We start from the raw sequence: 25,515 nt of genomic DNA, 5'->3' as shown, positions 1-25,515 counted from the left end.
TAAGATTTAAAAGCAAAACATTCTACGTTTAAAAATCTATAGCATGCATATTTCGAAACCGTCTTATCTGCACCCCTTCCGAATTGAGACTCCTATTGTCTGGAGAGTTTTGCAAACCCACAACTCATACTATTATCTGGCTATCTGCAGATCAATCCTTATTACAATCCACAATGTTGCAGATGACAGTGCTGAATGATCAGCGGCCGGATGGCCACGGTGTAAAAAGAACTGCAGTCTTTGTGCATTTTGCAAAAAAATAACCCACCAGCATTCCCTGAAGAATTGCATTTTGGTCCCTCTCGTCTTAGCTCACCATCAAGATAAGTGTGACAGGCAGCAGTGATGCGGCAGATAGATAACTGTGGACCGGGGCACTTATTCAGGATCTGCTGATGTTTTTTGCAAGGCCGAGTGATTATTTTTTTTACATTTTTGCACGTTATTTAAAATTTAATTTAGTTCTGTTTTGGGCCCGAACAATAGTTCAATTAAGATGGAGGGTGTACTCAGTTACACATCTGATTTGGGTTTGACTGTGGACAGTCCAGTGGACTCAATGTGGCCGCAAAGGGAGACTTGACACCTTGCTTGTGTAATGTAGTAACTCGGCGGGAGACAACTTCACGGGTAACACACTCTTTATTTTACCAAACTCGTTCACAGGTGACTAACACCTACTTTGTATCTCGGGTGACAAACACCCACTTAGTATCGCGGGTGACAAACACCCACTTAGTATCTCGGGTGACAAACACCCACTTAGTATCTCGGGTGACAAACACCCACTTAGCTACCCTGGCGACTAACGCCCACTGAGCTACTCGGGTGACCAACACCCACTTAGCTACTCGGCGACTAACGCCCACTGAGCTACTCGGGTGACCAACACCCACTTAGCTACTCGGCGACTAACGCCCCTGAGCTACTCGGGTGACCAACACCCACTTAGCTACCCTGGCGACTAACGCCCACTGAGCTACTCGGGACACTCCCTGCCCGGGGTATCCGTCTTGACTGTGGGTCCCCAGCCCGACCCACGTGGGCGTCGGACCCCGGGTCCCACAGTCTCGCCTCCGAGCCACACAGGGCCCCGGTCCCTACAAGGACGGCGGGACTAGGGGTCTCGGGGCACTAGGTCTTCAGCTCCGTCTTCTGGTCTTCAACTGGGTAACTCTCTCCGAGTGCTCTCGCGCGTCCCCCTTTATACCCCACCTGCGGACGTCGCTGCGAGCACCCATCCTATTCGACCAATCACTGGGCGCTGGCTACGATCCTGTTTTCCCACATCTCAGCGTGCCTCAGCACCCACGCCGCGCCGCCCCGTCATCTGTCACTCCCGGCGCGCGCGTCCACACCACACCCACAACGCGTGCCCAACCCCGCACCTCGCGCCGCCCCGTGATCCATCACTGTCACAGTCGGCGCACGTCAACACCACCACTACATCACCCCCTACCACATAGCTCGCAGCCGACCCGGCTGCTATAAAAATATACAAACCCCCCTGTGTGCCCCGTAACACAACACAACAACAAGAACAACCCAACACAACGCGAACACTACCTTCCGCAACCATCAACCAATGCCACCGCGACAACAGAACAATATATACAATCCGGCGAGTGACAATAGCAATGTGTACGCAGCAAGAAAAATAAATGGAAATTTTTTTTTTTTTTTCTCTCGACTCGTGCAGCGTCCCATTCTTTCCGAGCGTCCCTACAACGGGACATTACCCCGGCAGAGGGGAACACCGGGCGAGCTCGGTGTCGAAAAAAAAACGTCTTCATGAAAATTGTTGTGCCCTAGCCCGAGTCCGCCTTGCCGGTCCGTCGTACGGCACCAGACGCGGTTGAACGTCCGGTGGTGCCGGCGGTTCAGGAAGACATCGGCCAGGCATCGAGGACCCGTGCGTGCTGCGGGGTTCAGGCTCCCGACGGTTAGCAGCCGTCAAGCCCGAGGCACCTGGGGGTGGGTCAGGTGGAGACACGTGAGGAACAGCCTGCGACACCTCCCTCCCCGAGTCGACGGTCACATCACACGCCCGGTCGTTACGGCACAGAACGGGGTCACACGGTGCCGCATAGGGCTTCAGTCGGGAGGGGTGCACGTACCAACGGCGTTTTTCCCATTTAATCTGTATACTCTGGGGTCGTGCAACCCGCACAATTTCCACCGGTCCCCTCCAAGGTCTCAACAACTTGGGGGACGTAGCCAACGGTGCATGTGGACAATGCAGCCAGGCCTTATCGCCTGGTTTCCAATCATGCGTATGCACCCTCCGCCCATGCAATCTCTCGTTCGCAATTTGCCGAGACCGCGAATTCAACCTCGCCGCCTCCCGCGCTTCAGTCAATTTGGCGATATTAAATTTGATGTGGTCTGCCAATTTTCATTTTGCACGTGGCTGGGAAATCCCCAGTTGGACGTCCATGGCCGGATCGGCCTCCCGCCCATACATAAGAAAAAATGGGGAAAACCCCGTCGCTGCATGAGGGGCCATTCGATAGGCCGCGAGTACCCCCGGCACCTGTAAGTCCCAATCAACCTGATCGTCGCAGACCTGTTGGCACAACATAGACGTAATCGTCCTGTTCAGACGCTCAACCATCCCGTCAGTCTGCGGGTGGTAGGGGGAAGTACGCACTTTCTTTGTACCCAACAGGTCGCACACCTCGCGCAACAAAACGCTCGAAAAATTCTTTCCTTGATCCGTCAGCAAGCGTTCGGGGGCGCCCTTGTCCAAAACATAGCCCTGGACGAAGGCGTCCGCCACCGCCGCAGCCGACTGGTTGGCGAGTGGCCATGCCATGGGCCATCGGGTGAAGTATTCTACGCCAACCAGCAGGAACTTATTTCCCCTTGGTGTAGCAGGAAAGGGCCCCAAGATGTCCAACGCAACTAATTCGTTTATGCGCGAAACTTGAATGGATTGCAGCGGTGGATTAGCTGCCAATGGTGGCGGTTTTCTTTTGGCGCACACTACGCATCCCTTAAGAATATTCGCCACGTCGTTACCCATCCCCGGCCAATAATAGTCTCGCTGGATTAGGGCGAGCGTTTTGTGAAAACCCAGATGCATGAGCCGTTCATGAGCTGCCAGAACGACCCTACCCCGCATAGCAACAGGCACAACGAGCACGTGACGCCGGGACATGTTGTCCCACTTCATCAAAAGGCCCTGTCTGCACACCCAGGAACCGACCCGCGCATCCCCTACCTCGGGAGCGCCAACTTTTCGACGTAGCGTAAGTAGGGAACCGTCGGACATTTGGAGACGGCCCCACTCAATGAGGGGCAACGACAACAGCGAATCCCTCCCCGTGGGGGCGTCGACTCCCGGCGTGTCAGTGGCGGCGAGCGCAACTCCCGGGGTGCCGGCGACCGGGGGTTTGCACCGCGCCGATCCCAACAAACATGTGCAGTCCGTGCACGGTGGCAACCGCGACAAGGTGTCCGCATTTGAGTGTCGCAATCCCTTGCGGTAAATCGTCGTGAATTGGTAGTCCTGAAGGACCTCCAACCATCGGGACAATTGGCCCGATGGCTGTGCCACGCGCATAGCGTATTGTAGAGCCGCATGGTCCGTACGGACCGTAAAATGACGGCCGTAAAGATACGGCCTGAATTGCTGTGTAAAAAACACAATCGCTAACAATTCACGACGAGTTACACAATAGCGTTGTTCGGCGGGGGAAAGAACTCTACTACCGTAGGCGACCACCCGTTCAACCCCCCCGACCACCTGTGAGAGCACCCCCCCGATACCCGTGTTGCTGGCATCTGTGTCAAGCAAAAACGGTTGTGTGAAATCGGGGTAACACAAGGGGGGAGCCTGCACCAAGGCGTCACGAAGGGAGCAGAATGCAGCCTCCTCTTCCGCCCCCCAGTGAAACCGCACACCCTTAGCCGTCAAAGCGTGCAGGGGCCTGGCTATGGTGGCAAACTGCTTGACAAAACGACGGTAATAGGAGGCGAAACCAATGAAACTGCGAACCTCCGTGACCGAGGTTGGCGTTGGCCATGAGCTGACGCAGTGCGTCTTAGCAGGGTCCGTCGAGATCCCTGAACGACTCACGATATGGCCCAAATACCTGACCGATTCCCGAAGCAGAAAGCATTTAGCCGGTTTAAATTTAAGCTTAGCGGAACGCATCCTGAGGAACACCGCTCTCAGTCGCTGGAGGTGCTCCTCAAAAGTTCGACTGAAGACGATGATATCGTCGAGATAAATCAAACAGGTATCCCATTGGAGGCCCGACAAAACCAATTCCATGAGTCTCTGGAACGTGGCGGGAGCGGAATGTAAGCCCATGGGCAACCGGTTGAATTCAAATAGGCCACCAGGTGTCCGGAAAGCGGTTTTAGGTTTAGACTCGTTATCGAGTGGCAATTGCCAAAATCCGGAAAGCAGATCGAGTGTGGAAAAAAACTGTGCTCCCGCCAAGGCATCCAGCGACTCATCCATCCTGGGGAGCGGATACGCATCCGCCATCGAGATTTTGTTTAAGCGGCGGAAATCGACACAAAACCGCAAGGACCCGTCTTGTTTTTTTACTAGGACAATAGGAGCACCCCACGGACTAGAAGAGGGCGAAATGATATCGGCCGCCAACATATCATTAACCGCCGATTGCACATGCTCCTTCTCGGCTGGGCTGAGCCGGAAGGGATTCTGACGAATAGGGGCCGCGTCCCCTGTAGCTATGTGGTGGCGCAACAGGTCAGTGCAGCCGATATCGTACTTATGTTTGCTGAACACGTCAGCAAACTCGAGTAGCAAACCCCTCAATGCTCCCAATTGCACCTTGGACAAGTTAGCAGAACCGGCACACAACGAGTCCAACCACTCAGTCCCCTCATCACTTGGAGGATGCGACTCGACAGTGAAATCTGCTTGAGCCACGAGCCGTTCCTCAACGGGTAGCGGCGCGGCGTGAGCCAGCACCGTTCCCTGCGCAATTACGGCCGGCCGCGACCCCGTATTCAGGACCATTACGAACGGCTCACTGTCCCCTCTCACCATGGTTTGAGCAACCGCTAAGTCAAGGCCCCTTCTGGCCCTGTTAGACGGCCCCAACAGCACCCCCTGTGCCTCCGCACCCACCTCCAGTGGTTTCCTCAACCGAAGGGGTACCAACATTTGCGATCCCGGGGGCACCCGTACAGTGTGAGTTGCCAGCGCCTGCACCGTCGCACAAACCGTGCGTATTTTGGTAGGGCTCGTCAAGAACGCAACCCGCCGACCTGACGGAAGCTCAATGCAGGCCTGATCTATAAGAATTTTGATGGGCATTTTGGACAAAAAGTCCGTACCTAGCAAACAGGGAACGGCCAGCGATGATGATACAAAAATAGGGCCCGCCAATTTGATGTCACCAATGCAAATAGTCGCCCGAATCTGGCCGATGATCCCCAGGGATCCCCCATTCGCCGCATAAAATGGCACGTCTACTGGCAGAAGGGGTCTACTTTGGACGGGAAGAATGTTATAAATAAGGTCCGAGATGATAGTGGCCGACGCACCCGTGTCCACCAGCACCCGGACCTCAACCCCGTCAATAAACCCCGTCACCACGGACGACCCGGCCGACGCAGCCACTATCCTGTGGGCCAATTCGGACCACTCGACTGCTTGTGGGCCGTGTACGGACCCCCCTCGCCGAAGTGAACCCCCGGCACCCAGCCGCGAACCCCCCACCGCCAAGCGGCGACCCGAATGTGCCGTGTTTGTGGACCGAACGTGTGAGGTGCCGCGACTTGCCGGGTTTTGTTGGGATGACTTGTGGGCCTGGTCGTCGTCCCGACGTGGTCCTGTGGCGCGCTGACGCGGGGCCCGGCACCCGGCTGCGACGTGGCCTCGAAGGCCGCAGTTGTAGCAGACGACGAGGGACGTCGTAGGTTTCGGTTGCTCCAGCTTGCGGGATGAACGTGTGGGCGAACGACCTCCCGTTCTCCACTCCCCCGGACGCGATGCAGCGAAGGCCTGCTCCTGATCCGCAGCTGGCTGAGGTTCGGCGATCGTGGCGGCCAGTGCCGCGTTCCCCGCCCATTTGCAGACGACCCCCGGCTTGCGTTTGAGGACCTCGTACGCGTGAATGCTCATGGCGATCGCCAGGGAGCAGATATCCATTTCGTCCGCCACATTGATGGGGACCCCCAACTCGTGGGCCAACGCCAGCAGCTGCTCCGTCACCATGGCGTCCTTCCCCTCCTTATCCATGCGGGGAAAAGCTGCGTCCGCCAAGGCGAGCAGTGCCGTGCGATAGGCGAGCGTCGTTTCTCCAGCCACCTTCCGCCGATCGTAGAACTGGTGGCGACACGTGGAGGGCGGTCCGAACACCTTCGCCATCAGGTGTAGTGCGGCCTGGAGCGTAGAGCGGGACGACCTTGCAGCAGATGTGAAGGCTGCAAGCGCGTCGTCGTCGAGCATCGCTGGCAACGCACGCAGGGCAGTGGTGTCGGACCACCCCGACATCTCCTGATGAGCGAGGAACCTTCGTTGGAAGGCTCCCCAGTCGCCCCCATCCGCCTTGAACGCCGACAGCGCGGGCAATCTTTGCTGGAGGACCCGATCGTCGTCGACGTCGGAGAGATTTTCCCGCGCTCCGCTGTAGTTGTGTAAAATGTCGGCTCGGTTGTCAGGCGCAAAATGGAGAGCTCCGGCGCGCGTTGATGACGTGGGCTGCGCTGAGCGGAGGTCCCCGGCCACGTGGTGTCCGTGTTTCCCGCCAATCGATGGCGGCCCCTCAAAAACGGCGGCAACTTCCAGACTTTTGGCGCGAAGCCCCTTTTGGCGGGATCCCTCCAACGTCGCTTTCTCCACCAACCCCGCAGCCGTTTTTCCGCTCGCCGGAACAGAGATGTCCGCCAAGACAGCGGCGGCGGCGAGTAGCAACTCCGCCAACCGGGAGTGCGCGTCTTGGAGGCTGGTGTCGGAGGCGAGCGGAGCGTCGGCCATCACCGCAAAGTGCTGCATCGGCGGCAACTCCTCGTCCTCTCCTCCCGAGGTTGGTGTCCCCGGTACGCCGTCGTCGTCCCGACCTCGCTCGTGGGTACGGGTAGTCTTCCTCGTGTCCATACTTCTTGAAGACAGGTTTACTTCTGACGCCAGTTGTAATGTAGTAACTCGGCGGGAGACGACTTCACGGGTAACACACTCTTTATTTTACCAAACTCGTTCACAGGTGACTAACACCTACTTTGTATCTCGGGTGACAAACACCCACTTAGTATCGCGGGTGACAAACACCCACTTAGTATCTCGGGTGACAAACACCCACTTAGTATCTCGGGTGACCAACACCCACTTAGCTACTCGGCGACTAACGCCCACTGAGCTACTCGGGTGACCAACACCCACTTAGCTACTCGGCGACTAACGCCCCTGAGCTACTCGGGTGACCAACACCCACTTAGCTACCCTGGCGACTAACGCCCACTGAGTTACTCGGGACACTCCCTGCCCGGGGTATCCGTCTTGACTGTGGGTCCCCAGCCCGACCCACGTGGGCGTCGGACCCCGGGTCCCACAGTCTCGCCTCCGAGCCACACAGGGCCCCGGTCCCTACAAGGACGGCGGGACTAGGGGTCTCGGGGCACTAGGTCTTCAGCTCCGTCTTCTGGTCTTCAACTGGGTAACTCTCTCCGAGTGCTCTCGCGCGTCCCCCTTTATACCCCACCTGCGGACGTCGCTGCGAGCACCCATCCTATTCGACCAATCACTGGGCGCTGGCTACGATCCTGTTTTCCCACATCTCAGCGTGCCTCAGCACCCACGCCGCGCCGCCCCGTCATCTGTCACTCCCGGCGCGCGCGTCCACACCACGCCCACAACGCGTGCCCAACCCCGCACCTCGCGCCGCCCCGTGATCCATCACTGTCACAGTCGGCGCACGTCAACACCACCACTACACTTGCAATGCCACAGACGTACAGTGGAGGTCAGGGACACCCAGGATTAAGCTCGCATCCGGAGATTCAGAGTGAGATAAAGTTGTTCGCAAAATGCACGAAAGCCATGTTATTGCCAAAAAGAGTAAAATCTATTATTTTTCATTATTTTCGAGATTGGCAAAAAGGTCCCATAGAAATAACTGTTCGACCTCAGCTATAAGTGTTCTGATACTTGCATTGTCTTTGTACTTGTTCGCCTTTTGGCGTTCTCTGGTTTAACAGACAATGCCACAAAGAAGGCTGCTGTCTCTGGTGTACGCCAATCATTTTCAAAGACGATGCATATATTATCAGAGTATGTTTGTTTGCATGTTTTCCCACAAGTATGTGTGATTAATGCAAACTTGATGCCTTGAAAAATGTTTCTATTTAGTGTTTGAACATCTTAACACAACTCCTGTTTTATTGCCAGAAAGGGTAAAAGCCTCTTCTTATTTCACATCAGCCATGTACAAATTGAGCAATGTAGTCGTGATTACCGTGTGGAGAAGATGACCGAGGAGCAAAGTGACAGAAGTGGCTGATGTACCGTGTCAATGCGAAGCCCAGCAACAACAATATTAGAAAATTATATTTGCCTCTCAGTGGTCTACTCACAGCCTCCACAACGAGGCATGTCTCTGGAAATAAAAACTGGTTAAGAGTGTCTGATGTTGGACGAATGGATTTTATTAGAGATGGATACCAGGTGGTGAGTAGACGTAAACATGAATTCGATTATGCTGACAATGCAACTTCTCATGAACGCAAACTGCAGATGACTAGGAGAAAGGTATTATGTTATTGATTAATCAATTAAACCATTATTATACGCTTATGTATGTTGAACTTATTTCGCACCATACGTAGCCAACCGTGCTAATCGGAGGTGCGGGGGAAGGACAACATTTATTTGTGTAATAATGGGAACATGTACAATCTCCTATCGTCGGATTGTCAAGAAACGTAGACTTGGGCAGGACACGTCCTGCAGACGGGATGACGGCCGCAGTTGAGACTGGAAACGGAGTGGCAGCCAAGGGAGAGAACTCGCCCGGAAGGTCGTCCACGGAGGAGATGGAGCGATGGGATTATCTCGTGCACTAATGCTGGGTGGATTCTTACATTGAAGGATCACGAGAGATGGCGAAGTCTTGCATGGGGAGGTCTTTCTTCAGAAGTGGGCATGGCTTGTATCGATGATAATATAAAGGGTTATGCAAATTCCATGTAAATGATTCCTCTAATCTAAATGGTTTGCATAAAGTAGAACAAGGCAACGCACGACAGAGAATTTGCGAAACAATACAAATATGACGGACAGGACAAACACGATCAAATGTTTGAATAAAATAGTGACTGGATTGTGACATTGCATTTATCAATGGATATAATGGCACGCTACATGCTGACGATGAGCGCAACAATCGTTACATTGTGAACTTCTGAAATGTTAAGCATAATTGATATGGCATGGCCATTTCAAGGTGAAATAATAAAGTGTCGCGGGGAAGCTGTGCCAGCAATGATACAAACATTCATCTAACTTTAACTTTCTATTTGACCAGTTAAGACTCACTGAGCCATGTAGCTCTTTTTCAAGAAGTGACCTGGTCGCAAATGATAGCTCAACGAAGTGACTCGTCACGTGGAAATGTATTTCAGCCGAATCCTCTAAACGCATGTTAATTGTAAATGTGGAGGAAAAAACCGGAGGACCCGAAGAAAAATCCACGCGACCACGGGAGAGAGACACGCAAACTCCAAATATACAGCCGTCGAGATCGAACCCGCGACCTCCGCCACGAGCACCAGCACGTTGGCTATGCCTATGAATGTATACAAGGGCAGGCACAGGCTGAATATGAGCACCTATACTGTGTGAGAGGCTTCTAACGCCGAGAGGGAGAGCATGGAGCTTCAAATCTCCATCGTCTACCTCGTCTGCACGGCTCTCTTCAATTCACGGAAGAGCACTCTCTTAAAAAAGCAACTGATCCTCATCTCTGGCAGAAGCAGATACCAGCACAAGTGGAAAATTAAAAACTTTCCAGTATGCGACTGTGGTCATCCAGAACAGACCATACAACATATATATATAGCATTCATAGACATGTATGTATGTTTAATTTATTTTGCACCGTACGTAGCCAACCGTGCTAATCGGAGGTGCGACATCGTTTTAATTGTATACGTAACTCATACAAAAAAAGACGACTAATGTAATTTATTTAAAGGCTAAACTTCCTTAATCTTGAATTATCAGACACTTAATAAAGCAAAAACAGACACACGTGAATTACGTGGGAAAGATTCCAGAGATCTCACGGCAGGCATTACACGACACGCACTCACCTTGCCTTCAATTTCTGGGAGCAGTGACGAGCGTGGCACCTGCTGGACATTTATAGGCGTCTTGGGAGCCACGTGATCGTCAGTCACCAGGTGCGATGGGAGGTCACGTGTCGATGCCTGTGCTTCGCTGCTCCGCAACGTGAGGTGTCGTCAGTCGAGCGGAGATTGTAACGTGAGCTGTGAGCTGCGTGCTCAGGACTCGGAGGCGATGAATTTCTACCCGTTGAGCCATTTGCGTCAATTGATGCCTTTTGTTATTTTGATTCTTTTGCATTCATTGCATGCATTCACACGTGCTTTAAACTAAACTGTTTATATTTTACCAGGTAAGCAGCATTGAGCTATGTAGCTCTTTTTTTAGAAGCGACCTGGCCACAAATGATAGCTCGACGAAGTGGCGTATCATGAGGAAATGTATAGCAGAAAAATACTCTGAACGCGTTGTGTTTATTCTAAATGTGCAGGGAAAAACTGCACGACCCGGAGAAAGATCTACGCGACCACGTGAAGCACGTGTAAACTCCAAATATATTGACGTCATGGTCGGGATCGAACCCACTACCTCCTGCATATCAGGCGTGGATGATACCATTTCGCCACCGTGGAAACCCGTTAAAGTTTGACAAATTAGAATATATTGCTCTATCAATTTGTTTTTTGATGTTTAATCACGATACCTGATCGGCGATTGCCTGCAACAATGCACTCTGTGATCATTGGGCATTAACGCAGAACTGAAAGTCTCAAATGTGCCTTAGTCTGCGAGGTCCGGTAATTATGTCTGCCGTGCATTGTAACACCATAAATCGCAGTTGATTTCACACTTTGGTTTGGTCTCATTTACGAACCAAAACATTGCAAACTGTTCAAACATATAATTTCAATGTATCGCTTTTATTTGTCTTGAAACACCTGGACATATTCTTGGTTCTTTCGGTAAAGTCACGTAGAAGGGAAATAATAAAATAAAAATAATACAAGTAATAATAATAATAATTCTCACGACGTTTCGGCCACAACGCAAGCAGCCGTCCTCAGGTGAAGAACAGAGCTGTTTGAAAGACACCTGGACATGCAGGCTGCATTGATTCGAACGACTCATGTCAAGAGAGAGCAACTTGTTGAAGACAAAGTTGACCAGGCATAGACGGTACTTGAGAAAGGTGTAACCACACATGAGAACATAATTATTGTCAAGATGTGCCAAGGTGATGAGTGTCACGGCTACGTGCGTTGGTTGTGCTGCCTTTGTGGTTGCGCTGTATGGCTCTGCGATGTGTGCTTTTTTGGGTTGTGCTGCGTGTTGTTGGGAACAATGTCCGACGTTTCGCGCCACGTGCTGGGAGTCATACCGAACGACAGGCGGCACAACCCAACAGCACACGGATCGTAGAGGCGTTCAATGTTCGGAAAAATACAATTTGGATGTTAAAACGTTGAAAAATTACTTGGCGTCTTTACGTGAGAATGCTCAATGGCAAGCATGGTTAAGCCACTTCTCACCAGAGTCCCAGAAATAGTTTTTTTTATATATAGCGGCTCGCCTATAATAGGTATTCAAATTTATTCTTCTACAGCTTGAACTTTGTGCAACCGCAGGTGAAATACGAGCATTAACCTGTGGCAGTGAAACACGATCGCTTTCTTTAGCGCTTTTGTTCTGAAGAGGTAGATTGTCACGTTGGCGATCGGCACCACAAACACGGCGAGCTGCGACGTAGACTTTATATTTCTGGACGCGGAATCTTCCGTCTTTTTTATGAACCGCGGGACCAGGATCGCCACGAATATTGCCACGAAAAATATCGACAGAGCCAGGAAGTGGGTGATTAGAGTCTCTAAAGATTTATTTCTGGCCTGATTCAACCGAGATTTTTTGCATTCGACAATTATCTTAAAGTAAGTGTACCCGATGATGCCCAAAGCCACTACATCAATAACGATCAATGCCGAGCCGTATGACTCATTTATGCGTGTGTCGGACGCGGACAGCTGGAGTATGCCCATGTTATCACAGTGAATGCCATCGACCTGTCGATCTTTGTCCTTTAATTTCAGTGGGATGATGAGAATAGTCTGGCTGCCTGCAATAACTGCCGCCAGCGTGCAGATGACAATTGTGGCTATGACCGCGCGTCTGTTGGTGATGATCGCGTGGTAGCGCAGAGGGTAGCAAACGGCCAGGTAGCGGTCATAAGCCATTGCTGTGAGCGTGAATATTTCGCTGATCGAAAAAAAGTGGATCCAGAACATCTGCACGATGCAAGATGAGTAAAATATCTGGGTGTCTCCCGTCAAGATGATGTGCAGCTGCTTGGGCACGCTGCTCGTGCAGCCGATGGCATCGTTCACGACCAGGTTGCACAGGAAAATGTGCATGGGCTTGTGCAGGTTCCGGGATGCGGCCACAGTCACGAGCACCAGCAGGTTGCCCACAACCGTGATAACGAAGAGCGGCACGCACAGGCTGAAGATGACAACTTTGACAAGGTACGGGGCTTGGAACGTGGCGAGGTAGACGACGCTGCTGCTGTTCTCCATCACGTCCGTGGCCTGCACGCAAGTTTTAGGCAAAGAGAAACGACATGATGCATCTCTCTGTTCTACAGAACCCTAATTTGATATATACAGGGTGCTTAAAAAAATGTGAACACTTCTGAGAATTCGCAACAATACCACGAGACATGTGCCTCCCCGGGCTCTGGAGACCACCTGCAGAAGATTCTAGGCACGTGTTGACAATGATGGCGAACAAGTGGATACTCTCTGACTTTTTAAATCGATTAACATACATTTGTTATCATGTTACAGTGTATTATCCGTTCTTTTTCAATAAAAAAACGATTCTTCCATATAAGTGTTAAAAAGTTAATTGAAGCACCCTGTATATATGCGCACACAATAAGTCCATTGCAGTGCACTTACACTTACTATTAGCCAAATTGGTTTCATCTCTAAAATCACATTTGCAAGGCACAAAGGCCAATAAGCACGAAACGTCAGGCGAGGTCGCTCCAACGTTATGGAACAATCGCCACATAAACGTCAGAGGAGCAGATAGTTTGAAGAGATTTTAACTCAAGTCAAGACCCACCACTTCAGTGCAGCTGCATTGGAGTGTGACTGTATGACGCCAGCTAGGCACAGACTTTTGCTGTCTTATTCCTTAATTTTAGTAATTGGTCTAAATGATAATGCTGCATAAAAGATTATATTAGTTATGCATTGCTTGCCTCGGGTTCATTACTTTGCTGTTTCAAAAGAAATGTCTCGTATTTTATACATTAAAAATGTTGGGCATTCATGTACGATATGAATCGCGGTTGATTTATTTGAACAAGCGGCACCATTGCTGAAGGCATAATAGACGTATTCTTTGGTTCTTTCGGTAAAGTCATGTAGATAGAAAACAACCGAAAGAACCAAAGAATATGAATTCATGCAGTCACTAAAGTTTTACATCAACACATAATAGACGTGTTAAAAATCATATAAAACAGTACAATAACGATCTATTATTCAGCTTAACAATATATGCGTAACTCACTCACACTTGAGCAGAGCCTAACCCTGCCACCTTTCCCTCAAATGCCACGCGCGTCGGTTGCCCATCATTTATATGATGAGCCTGCAAGCCCACGTGAACAGTAATGACCTCAAAACCCTTTTGGGGATGCCCTCGCCTCGTGTCACGAACGTCGCGTGCGTCTGCGACTTCAATTAGAGATGGGGCTGAGGGGACGCGGCCGTCACTTAACGACGCCCTAATGACATCGAGGTGATCCGAGAAGCTCCCCGTTCGTTAGCAAAGCGATCTCGGTGCGCGGACCGACAACGTAAGCTACCCGTGTGTTGAAGAAGGGACCTATTATTTGTGTGTTTCTATGTATGTATGTATCAAGGCCATAATTATAATCTATAGGGGGACACACCCCCCCCCCCAATATTCAAATATGCTCAAAATGTCCCCCCCAATATATTGCTATAAAATAGATTTCGGTTTATCTGATTGTGGTTATGGTTGTACTTTATTACTCTCTAATCTCTGCCATTACATACCATGAAATAAGAAAAGGTAAAAAAGAAAAAAAAGAGCAATGTAATACAATACACTATTAGACATTATTGTAAAAAATAAATAAAAAGGCCATCCTATGTGTTAGTGCTTTTTATATTTTAGGCAAGAAATTAGTTTTCAAATTTAGATCTTTTTTCTTGGGGGGGGATCCCCAGACCCCCTGGAAGATTTGGTCCCCCCCTAATGTTGACTCCATGGCTACGGCGCACTGTACGTAGCCAACCGTGCTAGTCGGAGGGTGCGGGGGAAGGACAGCAAACTAAACACACACACAAAAACTGTTCTAAATTAATTAGTTTTCAATCTCTTTATTGTATGACTCCTCTGAACTTCTGTGCTCAGCGTTGTTTGTTGTTTCCGTTTTTTTATTGTGAATGTTTGTGAGCCGTGGCCATGATGGCGAGTGGCAGGAGCAGCGAAAGTGCCTCCTCAGTGCTGATGTGCCAAAGTGGTCTTCTGCAGGCCTGGTCCGGTTGCCACCTTGGCCACAGAACAAACCGGAACGTATTTATAATTCAGTCTGTGGCCATAAACACTGCGCAAGTCACAATGATAAAGTTCAACACAGTCCCAGTTCAAAATCTCGGTGCAAATCAATGTCTGCTATCTGAACACAGGTGCCATGTCCAGGACAAATGGTAATCCCCAATGTCTGGGCAGTAACTATAAAACACCCTAAGTGAAGATCTCCCTGAGCCGACACGAATTTAAATGGGAGTTCAGGGAATTTTGAATTAAAGAGTTGTTTATGCAGCTGCCATCTTGTGCGGTGCCACAGTCGAGCGAGCGTCGCCTCTCTGGCCGTACCCCTGACTCGGCGGTGGGGGGCGGGGGGGTAGAGAGAATGGGTTATGGGGGTGATTTGCTAGGATTGTGATCAGGGTGTGTGATTTTCCATAATACAGGTTTTTTTGGGGGGTTAGTTCGCGTAAATTAAAAAAAATGTGTCGTTAAACCCGCCACCACCCGACACAGCCAATTAGTAAGGGTTGTCACGTAAACAAAACATGCCAATTCGTCACTCGTACAGCACACCGGTGTGTGTTGGAGAGCCAGGCCACAACATTTACAATCTGAGTACGACGTTTCGCTAGTAATTACAACTAGCTTCATCAGGTGACAGCCAGATTTGTGAATTCCACACATTTATATATTGACGCGATCTAACCCAAAACACTTTTATCATGAATGATATTAGTCGCAAAAGCCTACGTGTTAAACCGACCTCTGTGTGTGATTGTGTTCAGGATCATCTATATTGAGGGTGCGGGGCCCGAAGCAAACCCGACCGTGTGGGCCCCCCAACGCCTTCAAACTAAACCGGAAGTATTACATCTGACACCACCGTGACGCCGTTGAAGCCTCCCCCTCCCCCAAAGCACGGGGCCCAGGGCGGTTGCCCGGATTCGCTGTACCGCCAGGAACGGCTGTGATTGTGATATTGAATGAAAAAAACTATATATACAATTTCCAGAACATGTGAATCATGTAGGGCAAGCGCTAGGATCTGCCTGTCACCTGTCAGGAGGGTGTGCATCTGCTTGGGCATGCACGCCGTGCTGCCGATCACGTCCGTCACCACCAGGCTGCACAAGAAGATGTGCAGGGGCTTGTGCAGGCCTGTGTACATCAGCATGAGCTTGTTTAAAAGGGGGGGGGGGTCAATACTACACCTATGGGAGGAGGGAGGGCACAGAACAATCAGTGTTAACTTTGACCAAATGATAGAACGCTAAACGGAATGGGTCACGATGCGATCTGCGTTTGTCCTTCGCACATTCTGCTCTGGCTCTCACCCCCCCCCACCCCAAGATAGGAGAATGTCATCTGAGAAGAGGAGGCTGCGTGTGTATGTTTAACTTCTTTCACACCGTAACGTAGCCAACCGTGATAATCGGACGTTCATGCGGCGCCCATCGCTCAGTTGTGGTCAGTTTTTAACAAGAATTTAGAAAGGGGGTCATCCCCCACCCCACGTCCAGCCCCCCTTAACATTACGAGGCTGGCGTAAGTGTGTGTGTATGTACACAATTTAACAGAATCGTACAGAATAGGCATTTTGCACGGTATTATTTCGTGATGAAAAACAAGACATTATAGATTAGAAGTTTTCGTGACTGCAAGGATCCATACTCTTTAGTTTTTTCGGTAAAGTCACGTAGGTGAAAACTAAATAAAATCAAAATAAAACAACTGAATTAAATCACGACGTGTCGGAAGCAACACAAGCATCCGTCATCAGGTGTGACTGCTCCAGCAAAATTACTGTAGCGTATGAAGAGAGCTATTTAGAGACACATGTTGATATAGGGTACTAGGGGGGGAGGAGCCAAGGGGTCGGGGGGAGCATGCTCCCACCCCCTAGTACTCCTAGTACCCTATGTAAACACGTGTCTCTAAATATCTTTCTTCATAGGCTAAAAAAATACATCTTTATTCACCCGATGAGGATAATTATACAATGCCCCATCAATGCAAGGACAACGCGCCCTCTCTCGGTGTCTAACTCGAGGAAGCGAACATTCCCTTCCTTTCGTTGCTCGGTCTGGGTTGCACCTGGAGAGCTCACATCCTTCTGGCTACGAGTTCAGCCAATCATCCCTCCGGGGTCGACACTGTGAGTAAACACTTCGCGGGCAAGTTAACAGCGGTTGTCCTCTGCCATGTGAATGTGGAATTTCCACCACTGGCGCAAGGCTGTAAATGGTAAATGAGCACCGCCCAAGTGCTGAAATTGAGCAGGAAATCACTTTAGATTTTGACAGCCGTGCTTGAGATGTTTGTTCTGATGCTTCACGTGATGGCCATGAGAATCAGAATCTTTATTTATCTTGGAGAAATCCGATGAGCTATGAAGCTCTTTTTTCCACAGATATCCAGTAGGGGCACGGGGTCAGAAAGTTACAACAACAAACAATACAAAAAACGATAGCAGCAAATTATAGGAAAGATACGCACATCACTAAAAATAAATAAACTAAACCGAACCTACTTTTTTGTATTTTACCAGGTAAAGCCCACTGAGCTTTTAATTATTTTTCAGAAGCAACCTGGCCACAAATGATAGCTCAACGAAGTGGGCTTATCACGTGTAAATGTATAGTAGCCAAATACTCTAAACGCACCTTTATTATAAATGTGGAGCGAAAAACCGGAGGACCCGGAGTAAAACAATCCACACGATGACGGCGAGAGAGACACGCAAACTCCAAATACACAGCAGGCGTCAGGGTCAGGGTCAGGATCGAACACACGACTTCCTGCATACAAGGCGAGGAAGTTTACATCTCGCCACTGTGGCACTCCTTAAACAAATAATAATCAATAAACCAATTATGTTCCACAATCAGAAAAAAAAACCTGTGGCTGAAGGTTATCAATGGCTGTATGCATGTATGTTGAACTTCTTTCGCACCGTACGTAGCCAACCGTGCTAATGGATGACGGAGATTTAGGACACCTGCAGCGACAGTTCTCGCGACCTATCGTGGCTCATTGACAAAGATTTATTCCACTTATAGCGATGCCGCCGTGGGCGTAGCGGTCAGCACACTGGACTTGCAATGCAGAGGTCGCTGGTTAGGCATCTCCCGGCGCGGGAGTTAAACCGATGAAGGAAGTTTCTTAAATCTCCCCCCGCGCCGGCGGTATGAATGGTGGTGGCACCACAGTTAGATCGGGTGTGGTGGTGTAAAGGGTCGGTGCAACCTCTTTTCCAAGACATATGTCCGGCATGGAGGAGTAGGCCAAGCATACCCTTGAGAGGGGCTCTCCAGATGTAATTATAGTGGAGACCCTTCCACCAGCATGAGCTTGAGACAGAAATTGCAGTGCAGCGCCTTGACCTTGATCTTACTGCACAACAGTGAGAATTCCAAAGCGGAGCAGTGCGAAGTCAGAAGCAAATTGTTGGAGTTTTTGGTGGTTGTTGTTGGTGGTGGTTGTTGTTGGTGGTGGTTGCTGTTGTTGCTGCCAGTGTGGCCGCCGATCGTGTCGGTGTTGTGACTCGTGCGACAGTTGCCCGCTCAGCTTGCCCCGACCCGATGCTTTTTCGCTCCCTCCCTGCCCTCCCTCCCCACCCTGCCCTGCCTCCCTTCCTACCCACCCTGTCCCCCCTCCCTGCTCTCCCTCCCCACCCTGGCCCTGCCCTGCCTCCCTCCTCACCCTCCCTCCCTCCCTGCCCACCCTGCCCTGCCTCCATCCCTCCTCACCCTCCCTCCCTCCCACGCGCGCGCGACCGGGCACCAGGCAGGCGATGCCCCCCCGTCACCGCCCGGTCGCTACCTGCGCGTGGGCGGGGAGGAAGAGGAGGAAGCGGCCAATTAATTTCGTTAGCGCCTCATTAGCAGCAAGCGAAGCTCGCGGGCTCGCAAAACTGCCGGCGCTCGTCAGACGGCCACGCAACTCGGCACGGCGGTGAGGGTCCCCCCCCCTCGCCACCTCCTGCTACCCCCCACGGCCGCGTGTTCCCGCTCGACTCTCGAGAGCTCATGGAGCGTTTCGCATCCGTCGGGGACGCGGATAAGTCCCTCTTCGGCAGTGTGCGATGCCACTTTTAGCACGACCCGCGCGCCTCCTTTGTGTTGTTAACAACCGAGAGAGAGGAGAGCGAGCGACGGCTCTCCGCGCGTACCCTAGAAGGCGAAGGAGCAGCCCTGCAATGCCTCACTCGCGCCACTGTTGGTGGAAGGGCCTTCCGCTCGAGTGAGAGAGTTACAACGTAGCACTTGCAGAGAGAGACAGGCAGACAGACAGAGCGTGTATTTGGTCTACTCTTCCGCATTGGACAGACGCCTTGGAACAGGTGGGAGTAGCACACGCTTTACCCTACCGGGTGCAGCCTGGGATCCGCAGATTGGCTAACTGCGGTGAAACCCGCTTAGACGAGCGCCTAACGCCACAGGGATGATCTCTGTCATGAACAGGAATCATCTTCATTCATTCAATGTATTTTTTGAGTAGGAACTCGTCGCGACTAAAGATGACATCGCGATGCTTTATGAATTAAGACGCGTAAAAATATCAAAATGAGAAGTTATTCTAAAGGCAATGTTCAGCGAGCGTGCTGTATGTGGAGAGACAAAGACGAGACACAGAGCCCCCGTGTAGCTTTAACAGACTGTTGGGGAAAGTGCTGTTAGCGAGCACCTATAAAGACCGGCACGGCACTCGAGGGGGTGGCCAGCACCACGCCCGACCGCCTTTGTCTCCCTAGGGGCGATGTTTACACACCACACCAGGTACTCATTTGAGGCTGAGTCGACCTTGAGGAGGCCCCATGACCGGTTCAGATATTCGGGTTGCCGGGTTCATAGCGCAGCGCGTTAACCACTACACTACCGCTGCCCACTAGAGAATACACGAAACCAGACACACTGTTTTTAGAGTGCTCCGGGACTCTGCAACATTTTTTCAGTGACAATGAAGCAGAGGCGGGGTTCGAAACTCGTTTTTATTCACCACATGTACGTCCAAATTGTCACCCATGCGGAACTTGACAGCGTGGTGAAGTGGTGGTCAAATAACCCCCAATGACTGTCACGGCGTGCAGAGCGCTTCATCCAGCAGTGGGTCGACACGGGGCTGTAAATGAATGTATGTTGCTGATATCTCGAGCATGTGCCCTCTCCGCCAATTTCCATCCCACGTTTTTGGCGGCGCACGGGTGGAGACGCTGGCTCCTGTTGTTGTTCCATTCGTTAAAAAAAACCCACCTCCGCAATCGTCCGTGCGAGAGATGCAATTCAATCAACGCGAACATGAAAGACGAAAAAAACTTAACACAGACGGGCAAAGACAATGACGACGATGATTTTTTTTAGGGGGGGGGGGAGGTCCGCTGACGTCTCCGTATCGCCGCCGCAAGCCGCTGTCGCTTCACTCCTCCCGGTGTGGGGGCCGCCGGGCGTTCGCGCGGGGGAACGCGCACCGCGTGCGTCAGCCTGGGCACAGGGGGGTTACTTCAGCGCCCCCCCCTCCCACGTGAACTCCCCCCCGCCACACCTTGACAGTCTCTCCGCTAATGAGGCACCACGCGTGGGGTTGATGGGGAGGCCGGTGTCGAGGCGGGCTCGGGCACGAGTGGACTTGCTCGGAGCCCCCCAGCCACCCCCTGGCCTGTTGAGTGCCCCCCGTCCCCACCACGACTCCTCTCCCCAACGCAGCAACTATGACTTGAAATAACCTCGAGACAAACCCTGGGATTGCTGCCTTTTTTTCTCTCTCTTTCCACGAAGCTGCCAAAAAACCCTAATTACCGCTGCGGTCAGCCAGGCTTGGAACTTTGAGACCGCAGAAGGTGGCGAGATGTTAACGACTTCGCCAGGTATGAATAATGGCTGTACGTGTACGTTAAAGGCGATGTATTAATTATTGATGTCCTCTAAGCCTCTAAAGTTTTAAGTTAAGGCTTTTGTCTCTACCATGCTATCGTTATGTAATCGTCCTTGCCTGACATGCAGGAGGTTGTGAGTTCGATCCCGACCCTGACACCTGTATATTTGGAGTTTGCATGTCTCTCTCCACGTGATGGTGTGGATTTTTTCTCCGGGTCCTCCCGGTTTTCCCCTCCACATTTAGAAACACGCGTTTCGAGTATTTGCCCGCTATACATTTCCACACGATAAGCTACTTCGTTGAGTTATGATTTGTGGCCGGGTCGCTTCTGCAAAACAGCTATACTGTATAGCTCAGTGCGCCTTACCTGATACAATAAAATCAGTTTAGTTTATAGTTTACTTTAGAAGGTCTTTCGACTGACATGGTAGTCCTTATTCATCAACATTCTGTGTTGATCGCCTCGCGATCCGCTTGAGTTGTTGCTCTGGAGACCGGGAGATCGTTGATCGATGTTCGGTAGCCGGGTTGATGATGGCGTTGGTCGTGATTTCTCACTGAGTACAGTGGGGGGCGCGCATGATGAAGGGTTTCCATCTTCCACCACCCGATGATCCTCTGCCTGTCAAGTTCATCACTCATTTCCTTCCCAGTGTGGCGCCGAATATTACCAGTTTCACCAATGTCCCCGTGTTTGTCCAGCACCACTCTGTCAGCTCTCGAGAACGTCACTGTCAATGTCGTTCTATAAAAATAAATCTAAACTGGGCCCCTGAAAATTCCACTCTCGTCTCAAACTTCCCCTCATCTTGTAAACGTTGGAAAAAAACGTGAACGTCTCTCCATCTCTCCAAGCTCCTCTCCCTCCGCGGTACTCCACGATTGAGAATGGTCTGGTTTCAATGAAAAGCCATTCTACTGAAACTGCTCTCCTCCAAATGGTGAATTGTCTTCTTCTATGTTGACAGCATGGATCACTCTGATGCTTAGTTCTCTTATTGACACAATCCACAACTACAAAGTCATTGAACGTGTTCTTAACTATAACTATTTATAATAGACAACACAAAATAATACCTTGCGTCGATTGAGAGAATATAATTGACAATATTAATAAGCAAACATTTGTTTGAACATTTTTATCATTTCTGTCCCTCCACGTAAAGAAGAAAATTATATTTTGCATATCCCACGAAGACCCCAAATCTAACAGGGTCATTGAGAGTCCTTGCCTCTAAACATCTGGCAGTAAAATACATCGGTTAAAACAAGCTTGACTCTGCTGATGTGTTCGAAACCCAGTCCATAGTTTATTTGTATTGAACGGAGTATATTAAGCAATTCATAAATTAATCGTAAAGTCCAGCTTTACTGCAAAGCAAGCCGTGCTTTGTAAAGTGAGATAATGTATGATACAACTCAATCGTAATAACATCTTAGCTGGTGGAGAAGCATCATGGTGATCCTATGAGTAACCTGTTCATGCCAGCGTTGGGGTCATCACCCGGGCATTACATGTGTAATAAACGACTGGACCACGATGTCTGGCTCAGTGTCCTTTATTATTCGGTTCGTGCTGTACACCCACACGGCTGTCTTTACTCTGTAGCTTCTCCACGGTGCTGACTCCAATGTCGGCCCGATCCACAACAGCAGCTCCGCTGCTGTTTCTCTCACACAGCCCCCCTTGGCTGTACTCTCTGCTGCTCTTCTCCCTCCACAGCTCTCACAGCTTCTTGCTCTCTCTCTCTCTCTCTCCGCAGCTCCTCCTGGCAGCCACACCGCTGCCTCTAACACGCAGCCCTCCTGGCTGTCTCCTCCCCAGCTGCACACCACTCCGCAGCTTCCTCTTATCTTCGGGGTTGGCTCCCGATCGCCGTCGGCGCCCCCCCTCTCCACACTTGCCCGCGTGGCCTCACTCTTTTCCGCTCACACCCCGACTACCTTCCCCTTCCGGTTTACCCGCTTAAAGCCCCGAACCTTACCCCCACGTCACATGACTCCACCCCCCGTGACGTCACCTCCGGAAGGTCGCTTACGCCCGCATTACACCACCCTCCCCCGTAGAAAAATCCCAGCCGACCTCGGCTGACCAATAGCAAATCGTAATGCGGCGAACCGAGCTTCCCCCCCTAAAGGACACTAAGCATATAATGTAACAGCAAGAACAACAACAACGCAATCAACATCAACGATCGTACAAAAGCATGCAATAAATACAACTGTAAGAAAAAAATAACAAGACAGCAACAATCAACGAAACGTAAGCGATTTGGAACGTGTGCGGGTCGCCGGCCCGTCCCGGACGGTCGGCGGCCCACTCGCAGAACGGGAACGCGATGAAAGTCGAGGAACGACAGGGGGTAATCCCCCTGTCGCAGCTGGAAGTCCACCGCCGTCCCGTGTCTCTAAAGAGTTAGTCTTGGGCTTGTCCTGTGACCGTGCCCGCAGCTGGGTCGGAAGGGCTGCAGGGCTCGAAGGTCCCGCAGACCTGGCAGGCGTCCTCCGAGCAGGGCCCCTCGTCCCCCGCAATGTCACGGCCGGCCTGTCTGGAACAGGTACGACAGGCGCTCTAGCGAGATCAATGGACGCAGGCAGGGGAGAGTCAGCAGCAACAGACCCCGGCAAGGCAATATTGGGGGATGACGCATCATGTAAGGGAGCAACATATGGTTTCAAGCGCGACGTATGCACAACCCAGCGACGAGACCCAATCTGGACGCGTGCTGTCTGTGGGTTGGGAACCGCAATGAGGCGTACGGGACCATGCCAGGGTTTGTGCAATTTCGGCGAGGTCCCCGGACGTACCTGTGGACAATGAAGCCAGGCTAGGTCCCCAACCTTCCAAGGGCACTCCCCCTCAGACCGTCGCGCATATCGCTCGTTCCGGGCCTGGGCTTTGGCCGTAGCCACGCGGGCATTCTCCCGCGCCTCCGTGACTCGGCGAACCGTGTCCTGGATGTATTCAGGAAGTGGTTTCCGAGGTCCCTTCACCCCAGTTCCCAATTGCACATCCACCGGCGGCACGTTTTCCCGACCATACATAAGGTAAAACGGCGAATATCCTGTAGCCGCATGAGGCGTCATCCTGTACGCCGAAAGCACCCCGGGGATGTGCAGATCCCAATCTGATTGTTGTTCACTCACGGTATGGCAAAGCATGGCAGACAATGTCCTGTTCAGCCGTTCAACCATACCATCCGTCTGCGGATGGTATGGGGATGTCCGTACTTTCTTAGTCCCAAGGCCCGCGCACACTTCCGCCAATAATTTAGAAGAGAAATTCCTGCCCTGGTCCGTGAGGAGTCTCTCAGGCGCCCCCTTATCCATAATATACCCAAACAAAAAGGCGTCGGTAATGGCCGCGGCCGACTGATCGGGCAACGGCCAGGCCATCGGCCAACGGGAGAGGTACTCAACCCCTACCAGCAAATATTTATTACCCCTCGCCGATGGTGGAAAAGGTCCCAATATGTCCAGTGCCACCAATTCATTGACTCGAGACACCTGAATCGACTGGAGAGGCGGCACGTAAGGATGTTTCGGCGGCTTACGTTGTGCACACGCAGGGCACGCGCGCACGTGCCCTACGACATCCGTCGCCATGCCGTGCCAAAAATAATGACGTTGCAACGTCAACAAGGTCTTCTGCACCCCTAAATGTAAGAGAGTGTCACAATGGAGGGTTCTAATCAACTCGAACCGCAAGGACGTTGGTACCACCAGGCGCCAACGTTCCTGGAACCCCTCCCGCCACATAAGCAGACCATCTCGGAGAGCGGTTTGCGGCCCCACAGCCGTACTCGGACTCCCATTGTCCTTAGCAGACCGCTTCCGCAAGGACACCAATGACTCATCCATCATCTGTTCCCGGATCCAGACAGACCGCGGCAGATTCAAAACCCCGTCAGCCGGTCCCGGTTCCATCGGAGTGTCCGACTTCTCGACGGCCAACGTGAGCGGCTGAGGGGGGTTTGGAATCGGCGAACACCTATGCGTCCCCGACTCACATTTACAAGGGGCACGCCGCGGTAATCTGGAAAGTGCGTCAGCGTTCGCATGGCGCACTCCCTTCCGATGTTGAATTTGGAAGGAAAATTCCTGTAGCGTGTCCAACCAACGTGCCAACTGTCCGGATGGCTGGTCAATTTTAAGGGCATATTGCAAGGCCGCATGATCCGTACGCACAATAAAAGAACGACCGTAGAGGTATGGTCGAAATTGCCGTAGGAAAAAAACAACCGCCAATAGTTCTCTGCGAGTGACACAGTAGCGGGTTTCCGCAGGAGACAAGACTCGGCTACCATACGCCACGACACGCTCTACACCCCCTTTAGACTGTGATAACACCGCCCCAATACCTGTGTCACTCGCGTCCGTATCAAGAATGAATGGGTGATCGAAATCGGGATAATCCAATGTTGGGGCCGTGGCCAATAGATCACGCAGACTCCGAAAGGCCGCCTCCTCCGGCTGTCCCCAAACAAACTTCCGTCCTTTACCCGTAAGGAGATGCAAAGGCCTCGCAATCGTCGCAAAACCCGGCACGAATCTTCGGTAATACGAGGCAAATCCCAAAAACCGCCGAACATCCCCCACGGTGGCCGGAGTCGGCCAATCCCGGACGCACAGCCCCCGACGGAATGCCCAACAGATGGAAAATGACATCCGATATAATAGTCGCAGACGCCCCCGAGTCGACCAAAATGCGCACGTCCACACCTTGTATGGACCCCGGTACAGTGGACGAACCCGTAGCGGCCGCGACAACTCTCCGTGCCAATTTGCGCCACTGCGTAACTGAATGA

At 51.5% G+C, this 25,515-nt stretch overlaps 1 protein-coding gene across 1 annotated transcript; it reads right to left on the bottom strand.

Moving 5' to 3' along the window:
- Positions 1–11,856: 11,856 nt before the first annotated feature.
- Positions 11,857–12,834, bottom strand: LOC144734554 (olfactory receptor 51E1-like). Its single transcript, XM_078616801.1, has one exon. It carries the CDS (start codon positions 12,832–12,834, stop codon positions 11,857–11,859), a length of 978 nt encoding a protein of 325 aa, XP_078472927.1.
- Between the last annotated feature and the right edge of the window lie 12,681 nt (positions 12,835–25,515).

This window comes from Lampetra planeri, chromosome 51, assembly GCF_965212315.1.
Source record: "Lampetra planeri chromosome 51, kcLamPlan1.2.h2, whole genome shotgun sequence".
NCBI classification, from domain to species: domain Eukaryota; kingdom Metazoa; phylum Chordata; class Hyperoartia; order Petromyzontiformes; family Petromyzontidae; genus Lampetra; species Lampetra planeri.
Note: the sequence above shows the minus strand (reverse complement) of the source record. Positions and strands in the feature narration are given on the sequence as shown.

Coding starts and splice junctions, on each gene's coding strand:
- LOC144734554 (XM_078616801.1), bottom strand. CDS start 12,834: ATGGAGAACAGCAGCAGCGTCGTCTACCTCGCCACGTTCCAAGCCCCG.